Below are 19,635 nucleotides of genomic sequence, written 5' to 3'. Positions count from 1 at the left end.
GCATCAATCCGTTAGATATTTGTTCCAGAAGAAGACTGTAGATAGCAGGGCCTGGTGCAGGAAGGGACAACTGCTGGAGATTGGAGTCTGTAGCAGGAACAGAAGGGGAAAGGCTGAGAGTGCCTTGAAGAGAAACAGAGTGAAAACCCCAGCTCTGCTTAGTGACCTCTTGGAAAACACCCTCTGTGTGTTTCCCAGCCATGGGCTGCTGGACCTAGGGGCAGAGCCACTCACACAGGCAGCACAGGATGCTGCTACTTGAGGGAGGAAGGTCGGCTGTCCTATGGTGAAGCGAATTTGTTTCCAAGAGAACTGGGGTTCCTACAAAGCCTCAGTTTTGCTCCTCACCTCTGGCTTGCCTGACAGGGTGAGCCATGTGCTCCAAATGCTGCTCCTTGCCACTGTCCCCAATTCTCTCCAGACAGCTCCCGCCAGCAGCCACGCTTCCAGAGAGCCAGCTCTGCACTGCTTTCCACACTCCTGCCTCCTCTTTGCAACAGTGCCTTTGCCACTGACTGGGTGGCAGGAAAACGCCTTTCTGCAACTCTCACACCCTTGACAACAAACCTTAAATCAATAACCAAGAACACAGGGACAGGTTATTGCTAACGGAAACCATTAAACTATAACACAGGGGGATAAAGCCAACCTCTAACACTCAGAAGATTTATAGGGCACAACAGCAGGGTGTTAATTCTTTTGGCAACACAAACGCTTTCACACCCCCTGCCTTTCCTCACCCGCAGGAGCAGTGGGAGGAGAGGGGACCATGTGCAGCCCAGCTGTAGGAACACAAGGACACAGCCTTGTTCACACAACAATCAGCAGCACACATATTTGGGGTGATGCCATGCTCACTGGGCTGGCCAAATGCACACACCTAAGGTGCATGGAATAGCATATGCCGTGAGGTTCCTGGGGTTGCTGACAGCAGACATCCCATGGCCAGCTCCACCTTGCCTGTAACACTCCCCACTCCTGCCTGCCTCTTCAGCTGCACCACAGTTTCGAGGAAAGGCTGTAAAGAAACTTTCAGATCACCTAAAGTGTTTGTAGAAACCACCCCAGCTCTAAGGCACGCAAACCCTTCCTCAGGCCTGAATCACCCAACAGCTTGAGAGTATTTTCGCAGCTGGTTTAACAGACATTCTCCTTGTAACACTTGCTTGGATCCACATGACCTCAGTACTGCTGTGGCAGCTCTGAGACCAGGGAGATGCTGGTCAGCACCACCATCGATCCAGCAGTTCTGGGCAGGAAAGGGGCTGCAGGTGTGCTGCAGCCACAGGGCTTTGCATGAACTCACAGAAAGGGACGCGCATCCTCCCCACAAGACCCCACTGGGCTCTGGCTGTCACCCCCTCCTTCGATGTCCCTGGAAGAACTGCATTACTGATTAACAGCCCCCTGCCTGCCTCCCCCTATCCTGCTCACACCCTTGCCTGCAGCTGCCTCCTTGGACTCTCCCTTGTGCAAATTCCAAGGCCAGGCAGGAGACAACAGGGTGGAAGCTCATTCAGGGCCCACCTGCAGGCAGCCTCACTGCAGGCAGGAGCAGGAGCACCTCTCTCCATCTAGGGGAGCAATGAGGGAAGAGATGGGCTCCAGCCACAGTGCCAGACCATAAGATTGCTGCAAAGCACCCAGGCACAGCCACAAAGGGCTCAGAGCCTTGAACATGATCCAAATGGCAACATCAGCATCAGCCTGGCTGAACCCCCCCCAGGTTTATTGCCCCTATTCCCCTCCCTGCTCTCACACTATTGGAGTAGGTGCTGCCTTCATCAAGGAAGGGATCTGAAGGGACTTTGACCACCCCCCTCCCACCCCAAACACCATGAGGAACCATGGGAGTGGCATGGGGGTCCATCCCCTGCCCATCGCTTCTCTCCACACCCTCCCAGCTCTGCACTGCCCAGTTAGGCAGCTGCAAGCTTCCCTAACTCAGGGTGTGTCAAGAGGGGGCTCAAATGGGCACCACTGCACCCTGTCCCAGTCCTGAAGCCAGGGCACTTGGTGCCAGCTTGGGGTTCCCAGTTAGCACTGCCACCTGCAAGAGACCAGCTCCACCTGCAAGGGACTCCCAAGCTTGTCCCAGCCGAGAAGCAGTCCAAAGGCAGGGCTTTTCTCTGACTGCCAGCACAAGAGCAGGGTGCAGGAAAGATGCTTGGCAGCAGTCCCAAGCATACTCCCTTGGAGGCTGCCTGTGATCGCTCTTCTCCTCCATGAGCTGCAATGCACTGAGGGGGCCTAGAAAGGCATCATCCATCCCTCCCTGCCACTGTCCATCGTTTACTGCCAAGCACCATCACACTGCACACAGCTGTAACCTCTCTACAGTCACACAAACACCTCTCCCTCAGGGGAAATCCAGAGATGAGATGTCACTCCTCTCCTTCTGGCAAGCCAGAGCAAAGCCAAGGAGCAGGCTCGAAAGGGACAGGCAGACAGGGCAGTTGGCTCGGAGCAAGTGGAGCCCTGCCCGAGTTCTGGCCAAGGGCTACAGTCTGTTCCCAGCCCACTGACGGGAGCAGCGGTGGAGGATCGTGCACTGCCCCCCCGTGGCCATCGCGGGAGGTGCAGGTGACCCCCAAAACGGCTGGGAGCCTCGGGGTGCCAAGCCCTGCAGCCAAAAGAGCCCAAGAGACGGTCAGAGAGGTCCTCAGAGAGGCATTCACCCCGTGCCAGGCCATTGTGGGCTGCCACAGTGACAGTGATACACTTGGTGACCTCAATCCTGCCCCCCTCTTGTGCCCAGTCCACAACCTGTGCAGTATTTCATAGGGCCATATCACTGCAGAGTCCCTGGAGTCCTGAGAGGGGGACAGCCTGAACCCACACCTGGGAATAGCCCACACAAAGGAGGAGACAAGGCAGTGCTGCTGTTTGGGCATCCGCATTTATTATATGTCTGGGGCAAGCCCAGGGCTGCCACTTGCCTGGACCGCTCCAGATGAAGGCCAACGACCCGTCCTCCTTAAATATTGGTTATAAAACAAATTTCTTTTTTTCCTTTTTCTTTTTATTAAAAACCTCATCTCTCTCTCCATACTTTTTTTGCCTTTTGTATTTGAGTATAAAAGTGGGGGCGGGTGCTCCGCCTTGCCTGTCGCTACCTCCGCAGGCTGCGCTGTGCCTGCCGCAGCAGAGTGTCGAAGTCCAGGGAGTCAAACTTGCTCTTGACAGGAGCTGGGTCGAAATCCTCCCGGTTTGAATCTGGAAGAGATGGGGAGAGGCTGTGTTGAGCCCATGGAAACACTGGCACAGTTCTGGCCATTCCCACAGCAAACTTCTTATCTTATTTCACATGCCAGCCTCTAGACCCAGAGTTGGGCCAGCCTCCAACACAGTGCTGGAGAGACAGGGAGCCCCCATTCAACCTCCCTTCAGGGCAGGACCGTTCCTGGATGTGGCTCTGCTGTCAACCCTGACTGACCCCAAGGATGGGGACTCCTACTCCTCTGGAAAGGAGAGAAGGACCCAGGGTGCCAATCCCCCAACTTTGGAGACTGTGCAACTCACCCAAGTCAGCATAGTTTCTCCTGCAGAACTGCCTGCGGCCACCAAAGCACAGGTCGAAGGGCTGCTCATCTGGGCGCCGCAGCTTGTGTCCACTCTCGATGGCAGCAAAGGCTTCCTCAGCATAGCGGTAGGTGACAAAGCCATAGTTATCCCTGACACCGGAGGAGATCAGCAGCAACAGTTACGTTTGACCCCCCTTGGTCTGCACCATCCCCTTGAGTAATGGGAAAAGGGCAAAGGAGTCATCCCTGGGAATGGACTGACCCATCTCCCCACTGCGCTTACCCCTCGGAGCGGAAATGCAGGGTACACTCCTCAATGTCCCCAAACACAGAGAAGCGGTGCCGCAGCTCCGACCGTGTCATTCTGCTGGGGATCTTGCCGATGAACACAACTCGCCGCTCCTCCTGCAGGCAGGGATGCCCTAGCCATGAGCAGGACCTCTCGGACATAGCACCCCCCTGCATGGCCACCCACCACACTGTGCCCCAGCCAGGGCCTCCCAGCAATGCTCCTGGCAAGGCTACGCCCCCATGGCTTTCTCAAGTGACAAAGGGGCTGTGGACCCCCAAATTTCCAGCCCTAGATTGCCAGCCCTCCATCACTCACTATTGCACGTTCCTTCTGGAGGATCCTCTGCCTTTGGTAGTGGTCCTGTGCATCATAACTGTATCTGTCAGGGCAGAAACCAGGCACATGAGCTACAGAATCATGGGGGTCTCAGAAGATTGATTCCAAACACAAGGAATATCTTGAAGGAATGGGTCCATCCCTCCTCCACAGGAGGCTGGGAGATGGGTTGAGGAGAGCTCACACCCCCTGCAGGGTGGCCACACTCACCTTCTCCACCTGTTACTCCTCCTGTGGGGTGAGGGGGAGCGGGACTGGCTGCGAGACGTGGACCTGGACGAGTAGGAGGATGTTGATGATGAGGATGAGGACCTGTCCCGGGACCTGCCACATGACCCACAGCTGGAGCGAGAGGAGGAGCTGTGGGAACATCTTGAGCGGTACCTGGGGGAAGGAGAGATACAGCTGAGCCCTCCCTTTGTCCAGCATCATGAGGCTCCAAAGGAGAAAAAGACCTCCATCATCCCCATGGTATCCAGCATCCCACTCAGACAGGACCCATCCCCAGGATGGGAAAGCATCTGCCCAAGATTGCCAGGGCAGTAACAACACTACAGAAATGTTGCTCCACTTGGCTCCCAATGCCACAGAGAAAAGAGAGCAGGCTCACAGGAGGCACAGCTTCTAAAGAGCAAGAAATAGTCATGGGGGAACTGTGAAGCACAGGGCTGTGCCTGGGAGGGCCCAGGAAGGGCCAGGACTTCTGTGCTGAGCCCCACACGATGCACAGGACAACAATGGAGCCATCACATCCATGTCGTGCTCAACAGCTGTGTGAACGGAGACTGCAAGAGCTTCTCCAGCAGGGCCAGGGAAAGCTTAAGGACAGCAGGACCGGAACACCTCTGGGATTAAGCTGTGCTGCCTCCAGCCAGAAGCCCAGTCCCTCTCCAGACATGCTGGCCATAGGTGGTCCCTGCCATGGGCAAACCCCGGCCTGGCAGGGCATGCTGCCTGGCTCTGCTACGTATTCTCCTGGAGGACTGCAAGTCAGGATGGCACAGTACATGGGGACATTATCCAGCACAAGACCAGCTGATTTGCCAGACACGTTGCTTGACAGTCCCAAAGCTGCACATCCATGGAACATGGCATTTATATACCTGCTCTTTCCAGCTCCAGCCTCTGCATTTACTGGCCATCTATGGAGGAGTCCTGGTTGGACAGGCCCCTCATGCCCAGGGACATCACCAGAACTGGCTGAACACCAGGAGAATGACAGAAAGAGAAACCCTTCACCAGCTCCAGTGCCTCCCAGCCCAGCTGGGACAGGTTGCACATCACTCAGATGCACAAGGACTCTGAAAGAAATGCATCCCACAGAGACCAAGGTGTCCCACTTTCCTACACAGCCACCTCCATAAGGAGAACAGGGAGCCTCCAAGGCTGCCAAAGCAGACAGGTTTTTCCCTGCTTGCCTCCAGCAGCTCCCTCAAGAACTCCACTGTGGCTCCTCTCATTTGAGCACCAAGGGCTGCAGCAGCCCCACAGCACAAATATGAACACCTGCCATAATACCCCAGAAAAAGCATCCAAAAGCAAAGATGCAGCCAAGGACTTGTAGCACAGACAGGGTGTTCCAGAAGGAGTATGGAAGCCTGGCTCAGTCGTGGCTTTGCAGGCACACCAGCCCAGATGTGGGCTTCAGCCAGACATGGCTGGGCAGGGTGTTGCTGCAGCTCCCCCAGCCTCTGTGAGTCAAGCATCTCTTCAGAAGGGCCACAAGGACAAAAAGAACAAATCCAGCCATCTAGTAGAACCATAAAGATGTGTCTGTGCACCTGACCACCCACTGGACAACTGCCCCAAGAGCAAGCAACAATCCACTGCTTACCTTCGCCACCGCTTGGGGGGTGGAGAGAGCGACCGTGACCGGGATCGGGAGGACGAGGATGAAGACGAAGACGAGGACTCGCTAGCTCCATCCGAACTGGAGCTGAAAGAACGGCTGGCGCGGCTCCGGCCAACCCTCCAGCTGTCAGTGGAGGGGCTGGGTGAGTCCTGGGGTCTCCGGTAGCAGCGCAGGGACCTCTTGGCAGCAGCATGGCTGGGCTGGGCACTGGGAGTCCGCACCTCCTGATCCCGGCAGGGGGATGCAGCTGGAGACAGGAGCACTGAGGTGGGGGGACTGCTACACCCAGTGGTGGCCTTGTTGGGGATGGTAGTCCGATAATCCAGGGGAGCTAGGCAGGCCATCCCCACGGGCTCCTGGCTGTGCCCCATGGTGGTGTTAGGGGCTGGTGGGATGGGCTCAGGTTGGTTCAGCGTCCGTTTGGTTAAGGAGGAGATGGGTTTGATAGTGATGTCTCGGTGGTGTTTGACATTCCAGCGGGAGCCACCCTTGGCAGGAGGCTGCGTGCCAGGGATACTGCTGCTCTCAGGCTGTGGTGTACCCAGGATGCAGTAGTCATGGTCTCCCGAGCAGACGTGGCTGGGGGCTGTGCCAGCAGGGGCTGGTACCATGCTCTTCACCTGGATCTTGTTTGAGGGCAGTGGCTTGGCTTTCATCAGCTTGGTTGTCTTCTGGGTCCCTTCCTGGGGCATGGACCCAGGTGACTTGGTCTTGGCCAGCAGTGAAACAGCAGGCAAAGGCTTCCAGAGCTGGTGGGGAGGTGTCGCTGGGGGCGTGAGGCCTGAGAGAACACCAGAATGCTTACAAGAGCAGCCCTTTGCTGCAACCCACCCAGCTGGGGCTCCCTCATGTTCTGGCCCCCCTCACTCCCCAGGGTGCCCCCTAGACACATAACAGCCCTGCCAGGACCTGGCAGACTCCCCTGCCTCGCCCTAAGTATTCATTACCTGCCACATTGGCCAGCTCAGAGGCCTGCAGGCCATCCAGGGGCTTCCTGTCCTGCTGGGTTGGTGCATCTTGCTGGGTCTCAGGCCTGAGAATGGGAAAGGAGCCTTGTCAAACACAGCAGGCAAAGCCCAGCCCCTCTCCCCACACCTGGGGCACCCACTCAATCTGCCCCACTGGCCAGTTCACGAGGACAGAAGATCCAAGAGAGCTGCAAGGATAAAACTTGCACAGCCCAATCATGCCCATCCCAGTTTTTCCCCCCTCAATGCCAGCTCTGTCACAGTCCAGTGACAAACTCAGCCCCTCCTGGGCCAACAGACACAGCCCCAGCACATTTCAAACCCTGCCAGGACTGAAAGCTGCCCTGTGCCCTTGCTCTGCTGGGCTCCACGCTGGGCACCGCTGCCAAGGTCTTGGTACTCACCCAGAGCTCCCCATTAGCTGCCTTTCCTCAGGGGGCTGTACAGGAGTTTCCTCCTTCTTGGCTGAAAAGAGAACAGGTAGGTGAGAGTGGCAACAAGTGGGGGCCACAGAGCACCCCAGGAACAGCTCGGAAGCGGTTTCACAGCACCTGAAACCCCGCTCCCTGAAGATAGGAGCTGCACATCCCTTTTCCTTCACAGATACTTCCACCACCCCCTTGGTTGCCCTGAGGACCCCCAGGCGTTTCCAGAGGCCAAGGAGATGAAGGCAGAGATGGGACAAAACACCTGGGCAGGGTAACACGAGCCCACAGACAGCAGCATCTCAGCCCTCCCAGTACCACCCTGCCACAGGGAGCATGGACAGCCCAGGGAGGCCAGCATGGCATGGAGGGAGCCCTGCAGGGGATGGCAGGCCAGATCCGCACCTTCAGACTTCTCAAACTGCTCCAGCAGGCTGGACAGGTCAGTGGCTTCAATCCCTGGGCCAGGGAGAAAGCACAGCAAGTCAGATCAGCTAGAATTCTCCCAGCACCACAACGATGCACCCCCGCCCCATTCTCCCCCTGCATCAGCCTCCCTGGATGGTGGGGCAAGCACTGGGGAGGAGAAGCAGTGACAGAGCTTGCAGCAGCTCTGTGTCTCCCGCAGCAGGGACAGGAGCACCCAGCTCTGCAGTCCCAGAAGGGAGTAGTTTCAGGACAGCTAGCCCAGACCATCCATTGGAGGCAACATCCTAGCAGAGTACTGAGAAGAGACTGCAAGCCTGTGGCCATAGCTTTGCCACCCTCGCCCCCAGAAGTGCCAGGAAACTGGTCCTGCTACCCAGGTTGCCAGCAGCACCTCAGCCTTGCTGGCTGGTGACACTCAACCCGGCATCCTGCAGCCCTCCCACTCACCGATCTCGCTGATGAAGGCTTGCACGATGTCCTTGCTGCTGTCGCTGCGCTGGGCTGGGCTGAGGAGCGGCTGGTGCCTCCATGGCTGCACAGTGGGTGCCTTGGTGGGAAGGCTGCTCTCTCGACCTGCTTTCGGTGGTGGTGCCACAGCCTGGGAGGTGGATTTTTGGCCAGGCGACTCCTGCCCAGCAGCTGCCTTGGGCTCCAGCAGGGCTTTCTCCACTGCCTCCTTGCCTGGCCCTGCAGCCTTCTCCATGGCGTGGGTGTCAGGGGACTCCACAACAGGGGCAGGAGACACCTCTGCTGGACAGCAGATGGCAGCTGGGGGGGCCTTTGGGACCTGGTTGGGAGTTGCAGCCTGGGGCTCCTCCAGAGGCTGGGTGGGGACAGCCTGGGGGACTGGCACTGCAGGAGGGACTCTGCTGGGCTGAGCAGTGGCAGCTGAGGGGGCTGGCAGGGGCTGGGTTGGGGCTGGAGTCAGAGGGGCCTTGGGGAGAGAGCTCTCTCCTGCCAGCCGTGCCTGCCTCCTGGGGTCTGACACCCTGCCAGTCGCTGGCCTGGCCGGGCCACCTGCAGCCCCCGTGTCGCTGGCCGGGGTAGTGGGCAACTGGACAGGGAAGGCTGGTGGCTCTGGGCAGCTGAGCAGAGGGGTGGCAGGAGGCTGCCCAGGCAGAAGGGCTGTGCCAGGGTGGCTGCCAGCTGGGAAGGCAGTCGTGACTGGCACTGCTGCTCCGGAGTCCCTGTACGCAAGGGAAGGCACCGGAGGTGGCATGGGGATTCCTGGCCAGTAGGATGGTGGTGCCCACCCAACTGGGGCATAGGGGCCACCTGGGCCAAACAGAGGCGGGGGTGGCACAGGTGGAGGGGGCCAGGCCATGGCTGGAGGTGGGAGGCCAGGCACCACGTGAAAAGTACTGGAGGAGCTGGCACTGGGTGGTGGGGGCAAACCATGGCAGCCCATGGGCTGCGGGGTGAAGCAGGGCCAGGAAGGCACTGGTGGGTAAAGGGCATAAGCACCAGCAGAGGCTGGCGGCATCCCGGTGGGGGCCACCCCAGCAGCTGGGGGCACGTTGGGTGCTACAAAAGGCATTGGCGTTGATGGGGGTGGTGGAGCCATAGTGGGTGCTGGGGCTGAAGTCAGAGCAGTGGGAGCTTTGCCAGCAGGAGGAGGGACAGCAGCAGGGCTGGTGGGTTTGTCTGGTCCCTTCTGAGCACCATCTGCCTCAGTGGCAGAGCGCATGGGTGACACCAGGCAGGGGATCTCTGCCAGCTCTGTCGGAGGCTCAGGGACACTGGGCCACTTGCTGGCCACTTCCTTCTTGCCTTCCTGGCTGCCACCCATGTTGGGCTGACGGTGCAGCATGCGGATGCGGTACTCCCGTAGGCTTAGGGCCTTGGGTTTGGCTTCCTTAGGCAGGCCCTCACTCGGCTCTGCTGCTGGCAGGCTCTGGGCAGGCTCCAGCCCCACACCTTGCTCTGGGGGCTGAGAGGCAGCCTCCGAGACCCCACTGCTCTGTTCAGCAGATGGCTGTGCATCTTCCTGGCTCTCAGTCTGGTATGTCAGGCTGGGACATGCAGCTGCTGGCTGCCCCTCCATGCTTGGTGCAGTCTTCTCCAGGGGCACCAGAGTCTTGTTCTTCTCCAGGGCCACATTCACCATTTCTGGTGCTGGCTCCTTCTGCAGCTCCTGCTTCACCTTCTTGGGCAGGAAGGCCCCTGCTGTGCTCCGAGGCCTGCCCCGGGGTCGCGGTGCCCGCTCAGCATGCAGCTCCATCTGCCCCTCCTTCCGGGCTCGTTCCAGCTGCTGTGCCAGGAAGTCTGAGACCTGAACAGAGGGACACGCTGCCCGCTGCCGGCTGATGGCTGGCTGGACAAGAGGCTGTCCAGAGCCAGTGGAACGGAGCCGGTGGGCTACACAATCCCTGCCAGGCCTGGCCTGCTTGCTTTGGTCCTCCTCTGCTTTCTTTTTCCGACTCTTCCTTGCTCTCTCACGGCCCCGTCCCTTCTCAGAGCATTCACGTTTTCCACCTGCTGGGGCCTCTGTGCTGTGCCAGGAGCTGCTGTTGGGATGCGAGGCTCCACGTGCTGCTGTCTCCGGTGGGGAGGTGCCCTCTGGGGTACTGCATGAAGGCTCCTTCCCAGGCAGTTTCTCCTCCTCCTCCTCTTCCACCCCATTTTCCTGGGTTGGAGCTCCTGGCAGGTCCCCTTGATCTTCTGGGATTGACTCTCTAGTACTCTCTTCTGCTGCCAGGAGCTGGGGCTCCAGGTCATGGGAGCTGGGAGTGAAGGGCTGCAGGACCACAGGGATCTCCACACTCTCTCCCTCGCCAGGCACAATTTCCAGCAAGACAGGACTGCTCAGAAGTTCCTTGGCTACAGGCTCAGTGTCAGGGTCCAGGCACACAGTGAAGGTGGGCAGGCAGTAGGGGTGCATGGACTTCACGAGCTCACTCAGGGACACATCACCTGTGTTGATGATGCAGGGGTCTTCATGCTCCTCCAGCACTGCCCCAGCCTTGCTCACACAGAAATCCACAGCCTCCATGCTGCTGTCTAGCTCCAGGCTCAAGGTTGCCTCCTCCTCTTCTTCCTCCCCATCACTGCGCTGAGGCAGGGGCTGCTCTCGGGCTCGGTGCCGGCCCACCTTCCGCTCCACCCTCGGGGTGCTGCAGACTTGCTTCTTTGGCAGCATTGGGTCCTCCAGGCCATGAGCAGCACGGTCCCAGGCCAGTTCTGTGTCAGTCTGGGAAGGGGGACCACAGCAAACATCAGTTCTTGGGCTTTTACCAGCACCCCCCCAGGACAGCCAACTGTGGGTCTACTGCAACTCTACAGCAAAGCCCCATGGCAGACAAAAAGCTGGGACACATTTGACCTGCCCAGTAAGACACAACAGAGCTGGAAACCCGACACTCCTATGGGAGCATCCCCAGTCCCTGGCACCCACCACCTCAGGAAGACCCTGCTCCCACTGCTACTGGTGCCTTGCAAAAGCATCTCTTCCTGGAAAGGATGCCTGTGCCAGGAGGGAAGGCTGGGGCTGGGGGCTGCAGCAGGGACAGTTATCCCAGCACCACCCCAACACTGCTGCCTCAGCTTCCCCTGCTCAGCTGCTCACCTTCCCAACCACAGAGACACTGCTGCTGCTGCTGAGAGGCCTGAGAGTCTTAGGCTGTTCCAGGGTAGGGCTCTCGCACTCCAGCAACGGGCGGGATAAGGTGAGAAACTTCTGAAACTGGAAAGATGGACAGAAAATGAGACAGTGGCAGGTCCATGCTGCTGGAGGGGACAGGCCATGCCCAGCCCCACAGTGCCCACGCGCTTCACCCCACAGAGCCCAAGAGGAAACAGCTCTGTTTCACCCACAACACACACAGCTCCCATTGGGGACATGCTTCTCCCCAAAGCCTCTGGCACATCTTTGGCTCTACATAAAGACCCAAGGCGAAGGCATGGCCCCCCCAGAGCCCTTCTCTCACATTGGAACCATCATGAGAGTACATCTCAGAGTACTGGGGACCAGGGTCCTACTATTTCAGGGCACCATCGTGCTAGGACCTAGCAGAGCCCTGCCTGAACATCTTCCCATGGGCTCTGGGGGTCAGGCTGGATCTGCTCCCCAACTCACCGAGGGATTCTCCCGCTCACGAGGCGAAGTCAGCAGCTCGGCATCCATGATGGTGTCAAAGGGGGACAGGGTCTCATCATCCGTGCTGTCCAGGATCTCTGTGATGGCAGTCAGTAGGGACAGCTCGTTCTGTGCATCCAGGCAGGCCCTGCTCTGCTGCAAGGGTAGGGACATTCTCAGAGGGCAATGGGATACAACCACAAGACCTGGACATGGAGGACGCTGCCACCACTCCCACCCATGCCACCACCAGGGCCAGCCCGGCCGCCACATCCTGCATCTGTGTGTGAGCTCCCACCTCGCTCAGAGAAAGATCCTCAATGATGGAGATCACAGAGGAGTCGAGATAGTTCTGCATTGTCCCCAGGATCTCTTCAGCTTCTAAGATGGTTTCTGCATCCAACGATGTTAAATTCAGGTCATCCTCCTCAATGGAAAAGCACTGTCGAGGAGCGTGGGGAGCCAGGTTAACACTTTGCACAGCCCCACTACCAGCACTGATCTCCTTGCAGTACACACGTGCTCCCAACAACCTGCACTACAAATAGTGGCTGGGCACCCCCAGCACCCCAAACATGCAGGGGAAGCAGGTGGGACACAGCTGCAGATCAGAAGGTGGCACAGGGGACCTTCCCCCTTGTTTTCAGGAGAGTCCACTGCACAAAGACTTGTGCTGCTTTCATCCCGAGACCCTTCTGATTACCCAGGATGCCTCCACACCAAAAATTTCTGCCTGATTCACTCTGCATGACTGGGAAAGATGAATGGATAAAACCCCCAGGCTCTGCCCAACACCACACACTGGTCATGCAGGACAGGGAGGGGACAGGCAGGCTCCCACCACCTCACGGACTGTCACGCGCTCCTCCAATTCCAGTTGTTGGCGCTTCAGATAAGCCCAAAACCATTACGAAATTCATAACAAAAGTGCAGGAGTCAGCAACAGGGGTGCAGCCAGCTGCCACTGCCAGAGTCCTATCCCAATACCTCTGCTGCAGGCTACAAGGGGACATGGTCTGTGCTTGCAATCCAGGACCAAACCAGCTTTGTTACTCTTCCTCCTTCAAATTCCCAACCCCACATCCTTTCCAGTCCCCCAGCCACCTCCAGGGATGCTTGGGTAATTCTGAATAACTTCAAGAAAGTATTTGCACCGCACTCCAGGGTGCCACACAATTGTGCTGCAGGATGTCCAGATGCTGGGCGAGGCAGCTGAGCAGAGCTGCAGGACATACAGAGCAGAGCAGCAGCACAGACGTGTTACCGGCACGAGACAGGATGTGAATTCCTGTTTGTAGATGGGCTTAGGCAGAGAGATAATGGAGACTGGGAAGATAAGGCCACCAAGGACAGAGCCCTGGGAGAGTACACCTCCCTCCCAAAGCTAGCTGGGAGCAGCCTGTGACCCATCTTCCTGCCCTTGGAGCAGCACCAGCACTGTGAGAATACAGCTGAACCTTGGGGGATGCACATCTGATGCAGCTCGTGTTTCACGTAGGTACCACAGCTTGCATGAGCCTATGCCCATGCAGAACAAAATGTACCTTGTCCCTATAGAGAACCTGCTAATAATTTGAAATCCTCTTCTAGCAAGCAGTAAACTGAACCAGAGAGACAGCAGGAATTTCATTAAATAGGTGTTTCTAAAATACGACAGCACCAAAGCCACATGCCCAAACCCCTGGTCCCTGGGGCTCTTCAGAGACTTGCTCCGGTAAGACAGAGCAGGCACCTCTGGCCACAGCACAGCCAGGAGCCCTGTGCAACCTCAGAACACAGGCACCCCAAGACCAGGCTGGGAATCAAAGCCGGAACACCCACAGCAATGCCCCGAAGCTACTCATCCCAAATTGCCCTGGTCTGTGACATGGGAGCCCGAAAGACCAGGAGTCTGCAGTGCTTTGGGGCTCAGCAGGCAGCTTGGCAGCCCAGACCAGCCTCTCCCAGGGCCCTCTACCTGGAAGTGGAGCCCACCAGTGACACCAGGACACCACTCCACCCCACCATGCAGATCAGGCTATGGAGCAGTTTTAGAGCAGTTTTACCACTCAGCATCTCCAGTCCCCTCCCTCGCCAGTACTGGCTGTCGGTCAGAGCACAGCGCAGAGCCTGCTGGCAGCCCTCTAGGCGCAGCCTGGCTGTGATTCCCGGCCAATCCTCATGCAGATACTGGGAGAACATCCAGGCTCACACACCCAGCCCCGGCGTGCAACCCTGAGTCAGCGGTGACCGGCAGGCAGAAGCACCCGGGCCACCGGAGCAGCCAGCAGGATGGAGCATCAGCAGCCCAAGGACGCGGGGATCATCTGACCCCTGCCTGGTGATGGCAAAGGGATCCGGGGGACACCCCGGGGCTGCACAGCCCTGTCCATCTAGCCACAGGGCTGGCTGTCCCCAAGGAAAGCATGTAATAAGAGGTTTCCAGCTGTAATCAGCGCTGGACATTTGGAGGGAGGGAAGTAAAACCCTTCCACTCAAATGGCCTCTTCCTGCGGCTCCTGCCCACAGCCCGGGAGGGAGGGAGGGCAATCTCGCATGCCTTCCTCGACTCCCTTGACTCAGCGCCTTGCAACAAGGAGTCCCACAGCCGTGAGTCACCGGCCTGGGCTGTGACTCCCTTTGATCCACCTGGGGACAGGCACCTCCTGCAGCCCTCATCGCTTGAGCATCGCTTGGCTTGTGCGTCGGGGCGGGGGTACAAACCAGCCCAGCCTGCTCCTGTGTCCCTGCTCGCTCTCCTCCCTGCCAGAGACCCCTGTCACTCCTCACCCGGAGGAGAGGGGGAAACCCCCGTGCCTTTCACAGCTCCCTGTGTTTGCTTCACAGCAGCACAGCGGGGAAGAGGGTCACGGGAACGTTCAAGGACAGGCTTCAGCTCTGGCCACGCTGTGCCCAAGCAACCAGCACTGCCGGGGAGAAGGGAGGATGCCCACAGCCTCAGAATGGGCTTTGGCACGCGAGGTGCTGGGATTGCAGCTAACTGCTTGCAATGGACACAGTCTAAGCGTGGCCACTAGCTCTTGCGGCACCCACCCGGCGCAGGGTACACCACTGCGCTCGCTGCTCTGGTCCCCGGAAGGGACAACGGAGGCCCCCGCAGGCCGCTGGTGACACGTGTGCCCGGCGTGCTGCGGCTACGCCCCGAGCACAGGGCGGCCATGGTCTCCGGCTGACTGCCAAGGCCGCTCTTACAGCGCCGGAGCTGCCGGCAAGAGCGCGGGGTGATCCCGGGAAGCCGGGGGGCTCTGCCCGGTCAGCGCGGCACAGCCAGATGATGCTCCGTGGATTCCTCTGCTGCTTTCGGAAAACATCAGCCGGGAACACACCTCTCTTCCCCCATATGCAGCCCACTCTGCTCGCGTCGGGGAGGGGCGAGACGGGGTCGGCATCCTCCAGCCCGGGCTCGGGATGGCGGGGGGGGTGTTCTCCCCTGCAGCCCCTCGGCCACACAGGAGGACTCTGGCGGAGGCAGAAGCCTAAGGCTTCCCACAAAAAATCCCGACAAACGCACAGCGCAGGTGCCCCCGAGTCCCCTCCTGGGGTGCTGCATCCCCACGCTCCCCGTCCAGACAGCAGCGCACTCGCACCCAGCCCAGCCCCGGCAGGGCCCACTGAGGCCGGTGACAGCGGCAGCGCCGCTCCCCACACCTGCCTCGGCGCGGGAGCTTCTTGCTACGGGATAAGCCCCGGGTACGGCTCGGGGAACCTCCCCTGGCCCGGCGCGGGCCACATTCTGCACCCAAAGCTCCTGCCGCCGAAACCGGCGGGTGTCGGTGTCCCAAACCGCGCCAGCCCAAGCTCCCCACGGCCGCAGGTGGCAGAGGGCGGCGCCGGGATGGAGGGACCGTGGGGGAATGACTCGGGCGGCATCCCTCTGCCCCTCACTACCCAAGGCCAGGGTGTCTCCCGCAGGGGGCACCAAGCCACCCGTCCCGCCGAGTCCCGTGGCCGTGGCGGCCCCCCCGCCCCAGAATCTCCGCGCCCACACCCCACCCCGGCGGGAGAGATCCGGGCACCCCATTCCCCCCACCCACAAGAAAGGGCGCCCCACTCCGGGTGCAGCGGGGTCGTCGCCGGCCCGTGCTGCGCCCCCCGCCCGCCGCCGGCGCGGCGGGCCCGCTCCCGGCACACGTGGTGCTGCCGCCGCGGGAGCCGCCCCGGCCTCCACGTGTCACGGCGCGGACCGCCGCGCCCCACCGCCCCTTACCTGCAGGGGGCTGCCGGCGCGGAAAGGCGGCTCGCGCAGGGCTCCGCCGCTCGCCAGGCCCCGCGGAGCAGCCGCGGCGGCAGCGCCACCGGCCCCAGCCCCGTTGGCGGCGGGCACCGCTCCGCCCCGCCGCGCCGCCATCTTGGCGCCTCCGCTCCCAGCGCGGCCACTGCCAGGCGCGCCACGTGACCGCTGCCCGTCCCACACTACAGCTCCCGGCGGCCCCCGCACCGCCCCGCCCGCGCGCGGCACGCCGGGACCGCACCCTTTCGCCGCCGGCCGCGCGCCAAGAGGCAGGCACCGGCCTGAGGGGGCGCCCCGCCCCGGGAGCGCGGGCAGCCATCTTGAGGGCGGGCACACCCTCGGGCTTCGCCGCCATCGTTGTAGCGGGCGGGGACGAGGAGGGTCGGTCCCGCCCCGCGGTGAGCGGGGCGGTGCAGGCGGGACTGGCGGGAAGCGCCCCCTGGGGGCGGGGCAGACGCGCGTTTTCCCGCGGCGCCGCGGGCCCGCCCCGCTGATCCTGGCGCACACGTGTGCGCGGCCGACCCGCGTGTTCCCGCGATTCCCGGAAAGCAGAGGCAGAGCTGCTGTGGGCGCAGCGGCTCGCGGTCCCCCGGCCGTGAGCCTTCTCTGTGCCTGTGAGGTGCCTGTGCAGTACTGTAATGGTGCTCCATTCAGCTCAACCTCGGGTGGGGCTAGTGGAGGTGACACGCACACGTGGTGGGCACAGGCGGGATGAAAAAAACTATCGGGTGTGAAAGAAGGGATGGGCACTGTGAGCTGCCGTGCAGCCTCCTGGCTCAGCGATGGGGCAGGATACCCAAGTCACTGCTTGTGCCTAGGCTTGTGCTGCTCTCCGAAGCTGGCACACAGAAAATCACCTGGAGAATGTGAGGGAGCCAAAATCGGTTCAGTGGACACAGCTGCTGTCCAGCCTGGCTCCTCAGGAAGGCAAGGGATGCTAGTGTATGCAGGCGCTTGGCCTGGCTCTGTTTGGTACCCTCTGTTCAGGAAGTCCAGGGTCTCTTTGAGTGCCGTCACTTCCTGTGGCTCTTCTTCTGGCTTCCAGATGGGACAGCAGGATCATCTCATGGGGTTCAGGGATGTGCTTACAGCAGCACAGGTGCAGTGTGGACATGTGGTTGGAGCTCTGCAGATTTGCCTGGGGGGAGCTAATTGTCTTGGCCTCTACATCAGTCCCTGGGGCACAGACCTGCCCAGGCCAGATTCCCTTGGGAATCCACAGGATAGAGCTGCTTTTCTCAGCCTTGTGTGCCTGGTCATTGAGCTGAGCTATGTTTGACACATGCAGCCTCATCCTGCTGTTCTCCTTCCTTCCATCCCTGGCACAAGGGATCAAATGTGATCGCTCGTCCCATGTCACCTCCTGCCACCTCCTGTGGCTCCTCCCTAGCCACAAACTGGCTCTCTGTCCGGGGGAGCTGCTCCCCTCCACCTCCTCGTCCAATGAACCCATAGCACCTCTCACCAAAATGCCGTCCAAGCAGCATGCAGGCTGCTGTGTCCTTCTCCAGGGCCATGGATGCATGGCTGAGTGCTGCAGAGCACATGTGTTGCCATGAGGGGATGTGAGCACACCGCTGGGTGTGGGGGATTTTGCTGGATTTAGGCCAGTACCTGCCCCTGGCACTGCAGAGGAAGCAGGGGAGGCTGGGCAAGTGCTCCAGGCTCTCTGCAGTGCAGGTGTGGTTGCCCCTCTGGACACTTTGCTTCCCCTGAAGTCAACACATCTAAAGCAAGGAACAAGTCACTTTTGAAATGCCCATGTCTCTCTCCACTGGCCTGAGGAGAAGCTGTCCATAACCTGGCACCCAGAGACCTGCTGACAAGGATGTGGAACAATGTTCCCCTTGGAGCCTTGCAGCTTTCCTCCTCCTGCTCCACACCCTCCTCTCCTGTCATGTCCTCTCCCTGAGGCATATCCAGGGCATGCAGTGACCTGCCTAATCCCTCTGTGCCTGTGTGGGGCAGGACCCTGTGGCACAACAAAGCTGATCTCTTACAAAGCAAGCCTAGCCTGGTGTGCATCCTGCAAAGTGGGACCATATTCCTTGCACATAGGGTCCCTGGGGTGTGACCATAGGGAATCCCACCTGCAAGTACCTCCCTCCCCCAGTACAATCCTCAGCAGGGATGCTCTCTTGGCACAGGGCAACACCAGGCATTTCTGCTGGTTTACAAGGAAAAACAAACAACATCCAGAAAGGAAAACGCGCATTCTACATCCCTGGCTCCCCTCCCTTCCCTCTCTGTGTTGCGACCACTCCCTGGCCAGGCACAGCCTGATGCTGCTCAGGGCCATCCAGTTTCAGCCTGTGCAGCACCCAGGGTGGGCAGCTTGCTCAGGGCTAATAGGCACAGCCTGCAAAGGAGAGCTCAAAAACTCGTGTGATGCTTAAAGGACAGTCCACTCAGTGAAGAGTAATGTGAGTTCCACCCAGGCAGGAGCAAATGGGCTGGAGTTGGCCCTTCAGAGAGAAGAAAGAGCTTTGGCTCCCCAGGGCAGTTTGCTCAGCCCAGGACTGAGCTGCTCCCACCGTGGAGCTGGGGCTGCATTTTGGCAGGGCAGTAGAGGGACAGTGCTTGCCTTTGCAGACTGGGCTCTGGCCCCACAGCCGGTGTGCAGGATCCTGCAGAGCTGCATGGGGCTGGGGCAGGATCCCTGGTGAGGTCCTCTTGGGCACGTGCCCCCAGGGAGACCCTGTCCCTATGGGACTCTGCTCCTTCTGCCCTGGCATCTCTCCGACCCCAGGCCTCACCCGGGATGCTGTCACATCCCTGCCTGGCACAGTGTGCAGCACAGACCCGAGCAGCTTCCAGCCTCCTGTCTGGCAGCCTCTGCCATCCCCGCACAAGGCACAGCAAATGTTGGCTACGATGTCCCTGATTGTGCAAAGCGCTGCTGCTGCGAACCCCCTTCCTTCCTGCCCCCCGGTCCTCTCTGGCCCTTTCCCTTCCACCCACAACCTCCACAGCGCCGTGTCCTCCCCGTGCCCCGGGGCTGGGAGACTGGCAAGGTCCCAAAAAGCACAAGCCTTGAGCAGGCTCTTCCATGCGGAACAGCCGTGGCGCCCTCTACTCGTCCCCACGGCCTTCCCAGGTGGAAACCCCAACGAGCCGCCCTGAGACACTCGGGGCTCAGCCATGAGCCGGGTCCCTGAGCACTCGTCCCTCCAGTCGGGTTTCTCTCAGGCCCTGGGAAGAGCAGCCCCGTCGGGGGGGCGGGATGGAAGTCTCAGCACTGCGCCGCCCCCGGGAGCCCACGCAGTCCTGAGGACCCTCACCCACCCACGGGGGTCTGGGGACAGCGCTACCCCTCCTCCGACGGCTGCGAACCCCAGGGGGCAGCGCCGAGAGCCTCCTCGGAGCGGAGGGGGTACCCCTTTCCCCTTCGCTTCATTTTCTCCCTCACGGATCCTCCTCTCCCCCCACCAGAACCCCCCCGCCCCTCACGGTGACTGCGGGGGGGGGGGGGGGGCGCGTGCGCGCGTGCGGCGGCGACGAGC

At 60.2% G+C, this 19,635-nt stretch overlaps 1 protein-coding gene across 1 annotated transcript; it reads right to left on the bottom strand.

Moving 5' to 3' along the window:
* Positions 1-2,880: 2,880 nt before the first annotated feature.
* Positions 2,881-16,487, bottom strand: PPRC1 (PPARG related coactivator 1). The gene is made up of 15 exons (XM_039553984.1): positions 16,469-16,487; positions 16,109-16,413; positions 12,200-12,343; positions 11,902-12,054; positions 11,392-11,508; positions 8,274-11,016; positions 7,803-7,856; positions 7,377-7,437; positions 6,952-7,037; positions 5,987-6,785; positions 4,363-4,536; positions 4,132-4,195; positions 3,808-3,929; positions 3,523-3,674; positions 2,881-3,216 (listed from the first exon to the last, which is right to left on the bottom strand). Exons 1-15 carry the CDS (start codon positions 16,485-16,487, stop codon positions 3,113-3,115), a joined length of 5,097 nt encoding a protein of 1,698 aa, XP_039409918.1. The 3' UTR covers positions 2,881-3,112.
* Between the last annotated feature and the right edge of the window lie 3,148 nt (positions 16,488-19,635).

The sequence above is a fragment of the Corvus cornix genome, chromosome 6 (assembly GCF_000738735.6).
Source record: "Corvus cornix cornix isolate S_Up_H32 chromosome 6, ASM73873v5, whole genome shotgun sequence".
NCBI classification, from domain to species: domain Eukaryota; kingdom Metazoa; phylum Chordata; class Aves; order Passeriformes; family Corvidae; genus Corvus; species Corvus cornix.
Note: the sequence above shows the minus strand (reverse complement) of the source record. Positions and strands in the feature narration are given on the sequence as shown.

Coding starts and splice junctions, on each gene's coding strand:
- PPRC1 (XM_039553984.1), bottom strand. Junction 11,509..11,901: donor GTGAGCGGGAGAATCCCTCG/GTGAGTTGGGGA, acceptor CCATCTTTCCAG/TTTCAGAAGTTTCTCACCTT. Junction 3,217..3,522: donor GAGAAACTATGCTGACTTGG/GTGAGTTGCACA, acceptor CATCTCTTCCAG/ATTCAAACCGGGAGGATTTC.